General features: G+C 34.1%; 2 protein-coding genes across 3 annotated transcripts; one reads left to right on the forward strand and one right to left on the reverse strand.

Moving 5' to 3' along the window:
• The first annotated feature begins 499 nt into the window (after positions 1-499).
• Positions 500-2,208, forward strand: LOC110814272 (uncharacterized). Of its 2 annotated transcripts, none has more exons than XR_015814036.1 (2): positions 500-770; positions 1,674-2,208. XR_015814036.1 is itself a non-coding variant. In XM_022041686.2 (2 exons), the coding sequence occupies exons 1-2, from the start codon at positions 689-691 to the stop codon at positions 2,027-2,029; spliced, it is 477 nt and encodes a 158-aa protein (XP_021897378.1). In that variant the 5' UTR covers positions 585-688; the 3' UTR covers positions 2,030-2,208. The 2 variants fall into 2 exon arrangements, 1 of the variants encoding a protein (XP_021897378.1); XM_022041686.2 differs by having other exon boundaries at positions 585-770; positions 1,635-2,208.
• Positions 2,209-2,729: 521 nt separating this feature from the next.
• On the reverse strand, positions 2,730-7,355 carry LOC110825216 (Polynucleotidyl transferase, ribonuclease H-like superfamily protein). The gene is made up of 8 exons (XM_088209731.1): positions 7,117-7,355; positions 6,911-6,982; positions 5,696-5,819; positions 5,524-5,611; positions 4,474-4,611; positions 4,298-4,385; positions 4,093-4,213; positions 2,730-3,086 (listed from the first exon to the last, which is right to left on the reverse strand). The coding sequence occupies exons 1-8, from the start codon at positions 7,199-7,201 to the stop codon at positions 2,909-2,911; spliced, it is 894 nt and encodes a 297-aa protein (XP_088065857.1). The 5' UTR covers positions 7,202-7,355; the 3' UTR covers positions 2,730-2,908.
• Positions 7,356-7,865: the final 510 nt, after the last annotated feature.

Below are 7,865 nucleotides of genomic sequence, written 5' to 3' on the forward strand. Positions count from 1 at the left end.
TCAATTATTCAATGAACACACTAATTACTTAGAATAATAATAGTGAGTTGATTGAATGTTAAAAAAAAAAAATTTATCTAAGTGCTTCAAAATTATAAATGAGGTGATAAATTTTATAAATATAATTAGTATATTTTTAAAATTTATTTTTTTATTAGTTGAACAAAAATTTAAATAATTAAATTAAATTTATAAAATATTATCGATTTATTTATACTCTCGTATAACAAAAATAATAATTAATTAAAAAAAAAAAAGCAAATGAGAATAATGGAAGAGCTCGAAGTTTGGAGAAAACTTGTGAATGACTGAAAATTTGCATTATCAACTCATCCATGAAAAAGCAAAAGAAGAAAGAGTGGCAGCCATTGATTTCCATCACAAAGAAACCTACGACCAAAAGATTCGAGCTCACCAAATACTTTATGGGCATGATTTATTAGGTTCTTTTTTAAGGTGGTGAAACTCCACTTTTCAAAATAAAAAGTTGAAACAAGATTATCTTCTCTGCTTTATCCGGGATTCCACATGTCACAACAATGTTTATTTTTCAAGAATATATATATTCTTATAACAGAAACTTATAATATATATATATATATATGGGGATATATATATATATAATACAATAAGGAGATGGTATGAGAGGAAATTGGATAGGCTCTGAAAACAAAAAACTTTGCATGAGATGGCAACTGCAGATATGAAATTATTCTTCAAGCTCTTGTGCTACTTTTGCATGATTGCTGCAGCTGCTTTGGACACTCCTGGTAGAAATTTCTTCCCTGTATTTCTCCTTTCTCTCTTCCTTGTTTTGGCCTTGATTCTACCCTGAATATTATCTGATATTTGCACATATATAATATGCCTCCCTCCTAATTTCAAGAGGGGTGATTTGTATAAAACTAAAAGGATCATATGCTAAAAGGATTCCTTGTATAACCTTCAAAAATTTCACCTTTATTATCATGCCATCAGCCCTGTATCAGAAGACGGATCTGGATGCAGAGACATGAAACCCGAGCAATAAACAAGATCATAATCATCGGTCTAATTAGTTACTTCAGTGGTTTCATATACACTTTGAAAAGGAAAGAAGAAAAGCAACTATTTTTTAGTTCTAATAAAATTCCTTGGGGAATTGGAGGATCAGGCAGAAAATTCTTTTAGTCAGAATTTTGTTGCTGAATCCCGTTTTAATAGATTAGACATCCCAATTTTCTTTCACAGTGCTGCTATCTTTAGGTAATAGCACTGTTAAAGAAGAAAATATCAGCAAGATCTGGTCACTGAACCATTATCTTTATAGGTTCTTTTCTACTTTTTCATTTTTTTTTAACCTTGATTAGTCAAACCAAGGTATATATATGTATGCTATTGAAGACTCAAGCAGTTATAGTAGTAGGATTTTCTGCCGAATCTCATCCCGCGAATCTGATTACACACTGCACCACTTTCTTTTGCACAACAATGCAATATGTATAAATCTGGATACATAAACGTCGTATATTTATGATTAACATATACATATATATATCCTATCATCCAAAACTAATGCATGTATATTATCACAAAATCAATCCATCATCAAAATTTTAAGTTACAGATAAATGAGTTATGCTTCCTGATAACAGATATAATGGCCAGACATACCCTAACAAGATCCTACTCAGATCATTTTCAGGAAATTAGTTTGGAAGACCAAGGTATACAAGAAACTAGCAAACATGTTTTCAGTGACAAAGGAAATGCCAGAAAGAGCATAATTCCCATCACCAAATTTTCACACAGCACTGGAGGAGGTGGTGGTAATGCTGGTGGAATAGGGGGAACAGCCAACAATGGAGATAATGGAAGATCAGGGTCATCTTCTACACAAGGAGGTACAGCAGTCATCCCTGTATATGCAGCTGGTGCAGCAAATAACCACCACCAGAAAGTCCATCACAGCCCCGGTAGCTGCAACCAGAATAGTGTAGGAGTGTCTGTTATCACTCTGTTACCTCTCTTTATACAGCTATACATATAACTAAACCAATCTATTTATTTTTACAAGTACAAATGGAACGTAAAACTTTAGCCGTTCTAAGCTGTCTAAACCAATCTCTGTAAATGTCTTAAGACTTGTATTTGTGTTTTTTTTTCTTATTTTGAGTTCAATAATCTGTAATAGATTTTGTGTGATTAATAAAGAAGTTTTATTGCTTATTCTTCAATGAAAATATAGATGAAGTTCTGATCCAACACCAACATGAGCTTTTTCTTTTTTTAATCAAATCAATTCTGATAAAAATAAGTACTGCTAACTAAGAACTTGACTTAGGCTGAAGTTGAACTAATGAAAGAACAAATCTACCTAGGAATTCTGGAAATTTTTTTTGTCGCTGCTAACACTTGCAGACACTATAAATAATTCCCTAAAAAAAGAAGAGAATATTAATATAAAAGAAAACTGAAACATAGTCAGGAGTTGTTACCTTTCTAATGTTTCACATTTTGATTTCATGATTAGTCTATCTGGTACCTTTTTCTGAGATGCTTCTAAATCAATATGGCAAGCAGACTCTCTCTCAGAGCGCTTCATGAGAAATACAAGTAAGCAAGCAGATTCCGAGCACTAGTGCTCCCAATTATAGAAGGCCTTTACTGCTTTGCCACTCCAAAATCCACCACAATACCATAAGAGAATGTGATGCAGGTGAATAAATGCCAACTTGCTATACATAAAGTAAATTTTCAAAGGTTCCAAATATATCATTGATTTAAGTATGCAAACACTGAATAGTGATATCAGTCTATACAATTAGTAACCAATATAAAACTAAATGGAAATCCAATCAGATGAGTGTCTATCTGAATCTTGGGAGGACTTAAGATAGCCACAACAAATAGTGATAGAACTTTTCTGTTAAAAATGAGTTAATTGCTCAAGTTTACGAGTCTGGAAAAACTTGCAGCATCCTTTACCACTTGATTCAATTTCTTCACTCTTCCTCTTGGATGTGGTGAACCCAACACTGCTTAGTTTCAGCTGTCGCTTGCCATTGCCACTGCTAGAACCATCTTCATCAACTTTATCGGCTTCCCTGTAAATGAAATCTATAGTTAAACACACTTACTAGGATCTCCTTATCCATTTTCAGGACCATTATCCAGATTACACGATTCAGTTCTTCATACATTTCAGAAAGCAATCCCTGGAAAATGATGATATAAGCTTCCTATACACAGTATATATATATCTCTTCCAAAATTAGGTAGAAAGAACAGGAAGCTGGCCTACCATATACTGAGTTGGTAACTAACAATTCATTTCCATGTGTTCATGGTGGCATGGAAACTTATATTAATTTCTAGGGATTGGAGATAGAGTAAATATAGTAGTGGTATGCTATATACAAAATCTATACTCCCTTTAGCTATAAGAAACAAACATTGGATTTTCTTGATATCCTAAGACAAATGGCACAATCATGAACAACTTTTCATTAAAGCAATCAATTGGTTTTTATTTACAAAGAGAAGGTAAAAATGGAAGAGAGACAAGTGAACTGAACTGTAACACGCTCCAGAAAAGGGCCCTTCCCTGTTATTGAACCTGTCGTTATGAGGTCAACATTCCAGAAACTATCCACAACCTTAAACACATGGTAAAGCTATGATAATACCATCCACAACATGGACCAACTGGACAGAGTTAAAACCATTTAATAATTATCACATGACCATTGCAATAAACTGCCATTTGGGTGAGATGAGAAAACGAACTCAAACATCATTTTCCAAATGCTGAACCGAAGCATGACCATCTAAATTCTGCATGTTATTCCCATGCACTGGACTACTCAACTCACCTCAGCTTTATCCTAACGTTGAATAAAATGACACACAACCATTTTATATAGCCACCAATTATAAACAAATTGTGGGCAAGGTTATTACAATTACAAAAATATCACAACAGTCCAGGTCAATACAAAAAATCAATGCATGCTATTGACAAAGGCATGGCAATACAAGTACTTCAACAGTACAAACTTGCACAAAAAGAATAGTACTGAATAGTTAAAGGAAAGAGGATCAAGAACTTACCATAAGACTTCAACAAAATCTTTATAATAGGAAGTGCAAGTACCCCAACTGAAGCGGACCAATGATGGGAATCCAAACACAGAGTGTTTGTGATGTTCCAACCAGGCCTTTGTTCCAGGATCTATGCAGATGAAAACATGACCAGATTAAACCGCTGGGACAAGAAGTTCAAGCATTTAATAGAGCTTAGCACCTAACAACGTACCTCCAGGGTATCCAGAGCCAAAGTTTCTATGCATGTTTTCTGCTGTTTCCTCAAGCACCCACTCTCGCAAGGCTCGATCTCTTGTTACCTGCATGGTTGAAGGGAAATAATGGTTTCTATTATCAGAAAGCATTATGCAATAAACTTAGATGCAACTAAAAAGGCGAGCTAATTACCTTAGCAACTATGCTTGCCCCGCTAACAACAGGATAAATACTATCAGCCTTCTTTGAAACACAAAATTTAATGGATGGAAACCTCTCTGTTAATTTCATTTTATACTTCTCGGCATCTCCAACCGTATCCAAATAAACCTGATGTAATGCAAAGATTTTAGCTACTTTTATCCACAAAACTTCAAGCAAATAAAGACTGTCTAATGTCCAGTTTTTGCTTCAGACTGATCTTGAAACATAAATAATTTCTGGAAAATCTTTTCCATGTTGCGTAAGTTAGCAAGTGATTTTGCAATTTCAGATTCTCAAATATTAAGATGGTTCATGTCATTCTTAGTTAAACAACTGGGTGAACCTAGTTATGATAGGATCTTAACATATCAGCATAGCAAGTTTGTTTCCAAGTGTGCATGACAGTAAATAGATCCTGTAGAGATTTGAAGAATTACCCTATACAGCAAAGTTCCTTTCACAATCTTGGAGAAGCTACATCCACTCCTAATCTCCGTTCCTAATTTTCTTTCTCTAGCTCTATAAAATATGTTGATTACTAGAACATCCCACATAAAAAATAGCATATTAAATGTATTTTCAAGACATACAGATAAGAAAAGCAGTTATTAGAAAGAGAGAATACAAGGGAGAATAAGATATCCCCCTAAAAGAAGTGAAAATGGAAGACATGAGAAAGATAAAATGATAACATAACATCAATGCAGAACATGCAGCCCCAATCCCTTTGCAATAAAGAAATCCCAAAAAACCAGAAGCTTTCATCAACTTCTCGAAAATATTATTTTCTCTAATATAGAATTTCACAGAATCATTGAACACCATCTTCCTCTTGATAGACATGTTTTGAACTACATTCTTGATCACAAAGCTTTTTTCCGATAAAATAGAAAGTAGGCAATCCACCAGATATTCAAAACTGATTATAGCAAAACAAAACCTATTGGGCACTGACAGCTTTTCGGTCTGCTTGCAAGATTCATATTGAAAAATGAATAATTAGAAGAGGCATCTTATTTGCGTTACAGAAACATTTACCTCAGTTAGAAGAACTCCCATGTTTAGTACCTTGGTAATGAGGTCCATTGCAGAATCATGTGATATCTCATTTAAGTTAATTTTGTTTCTGTCGCAAACAAACCCAAGAGATGATGTAAGAAACAAGAAAATCAAAGAAAATCTTTTAAAATGTCATGACTTCAGCACTGACTTTCTGAGCATTTTAGCTGAGAGCTCCTTGGGATCTATGACATCAACAGCCCATCCTAGTGATTCATCAGCCTGTAATTGCTCAAATAGTTCCTCCCTTTTCTCTTCTTTTAAGGTCTTTGAATCTACAGTCACAAGAATAAAAAGTAGAAGCATTAGTATCGCTTACCATTCAAGCAGAAAACTTGTAAAATGCAAACTACAAGTAATATTTTCCAATTTTCCCAAGATTAGAGCCACTAATTAAAACACCCTGGAAAGAACATTAACATTCTCTATCGGTTCAAATTTATAATACATCAAAGCAGCACAGAGTACACCAGGAAAAAGGCCACAGAAATTATCTAGGCATAAAACCGTGTAGAGTTCATATCCCAAAGCGACGATTGATGAGAACCTTCCTAAAAGCATAGAGTACCAAAATACTTTTCAAAATAAGAATCTAAAATAAGTAGCAGGAAAAGTTCAAACTCAGTGAACACCTAAACCCACTTAGATCAGGAAGTTAGTAGATCGATCTCTCTTAACATAAAAGACAACCACATAATACTATATGCATTTACATTTGGCCAAATTTGTTGCCAGCTCACAATCCATAGACATAGAAGACGTTGGGTAGATATCCCAACATCCCACTATTCCTAATTTATGATTCCACAAAGTAAAAGAGGAAGACTATGATGGATTCAAATCTTACGAGTTGGGAAGCTGTAGCCCAGCATATATTACGCATGTTACCTGATCATCCAGGTGACAGTTCTTCAGAATCTAAACTGCTTTAGTTCACAACAAACTTTTCGTTTCTATGTAACCTATCCACTTAAAATTTGGAAAGCAGGCATGCAACAAAGTGGGGATCAAATAGGAAAAGGCTAGCCATGATCACCATACTAGCCCCAAGAACACATAAATCCAGCAACAGATTAATAGAAAATAAGCTAATTAAAAGGCTGAAATGGGGATCCATGCCTAAAATGCTCAAGCTCATTCGGAAGGGAAAAATTTTTTAACTCTCTCTCTCTCGGCTAATATACATGTACAATAATACCCATATTCTATTGCATATATATTTTCACATTATCCTATCACACTTAAAATTTAGCCAAATCATAAAAGAACATTAAGTGGAAAAGATAAAAAAGCACATAACTATCACAATTAAACAAAAAATAAGATACAAACAAATTGAAGAATAAAAAAGAAAAAAAGAAAACACCTGCAAAGTTCAAAGTAGAGAGAGTCTTCTGATATGAACGGGCACAGTACAAGCATCCATACACCATTGGTCCTGAAACAAATAAACATCTTCTGATAAAAACACTTGTTTCGAAAAAGAAATCGAAACCAAAAAGCTGAAAGGAAATAGATGCACGGAAATTTAAAGAACAATTAGAGAAGTATCCGAAAGCAAAACAAGAAGACCTAAAACAGGACCGCGACCAGCTTCGTCGATGCCCATTATGCAAGGCTTTGAGGCCCATTTGGGCAAAGCAGGTTCCGATCCCATAGCCGTCTCTCTTTCTCAGCTCTGGTGTCGTGCCACCCGCGAGAAAACGAGCAGGTGAAGCAAGCAGTGGAATTTCGGATTTCGGAAAAATTATTTCCGCTTAAACATGTTTCCCGCGATTTTCTTCTCCCAATGTATATTGAAGCGGACCGAACGCGAAGTAGGAATTTTAAAATGAATCCAAGGAAAAATATTTTAGAAGTAAAAAATAAAATAATATTTGACAATAATTAATGGCTAAAGCAATAATCTGGTTTTTTACTTTTGTAATTTGTTTAAATTAATTTTTATCTCAATTTTTTGTCAAATTAAATTTTTATATTTTAAAAATTTTCTAATTTTAATTTTTTCTTATTAGCAAATATTATTATCATTAACTTAAATATCATATAACAATTTTATTAATACTTGATACTATTTAATTACACTGAATGAATATTATGTAACATTGGATGTATTATTCATCCAATAAAAATTATTAATTCGTTAAAACTCTAATGCTCTCTCTCGACATTGCCTTAACGGAGAAGGGAGAGGCACTGCCTTGTCCGGAAGCGAATCGATCCACAACAAAGTCAAGATACAGTTGGAGGAGAATCACTCTCCGATACTTGATGAGGAACTGATGATGGAGGAAGTGATGGCGGAAGGAGATATAGAAACG

The sequence above is a fragment of the Carica papaya genome, chromosome 8 (assembly GCF_054855325.1).
Source record: "Carica papaya isolate Zhongbai chromosome 8, ASM5485532v1, whole genome shotgun sequence".
In the NCBI taxonomy this organism is placed as follows: domain Eukaryota; kingdom Viridiplantae; phylum Streptophyta; class Magnoliopsida; order Brassicales; family Caricaceae; genus Carica; species Carica papaya.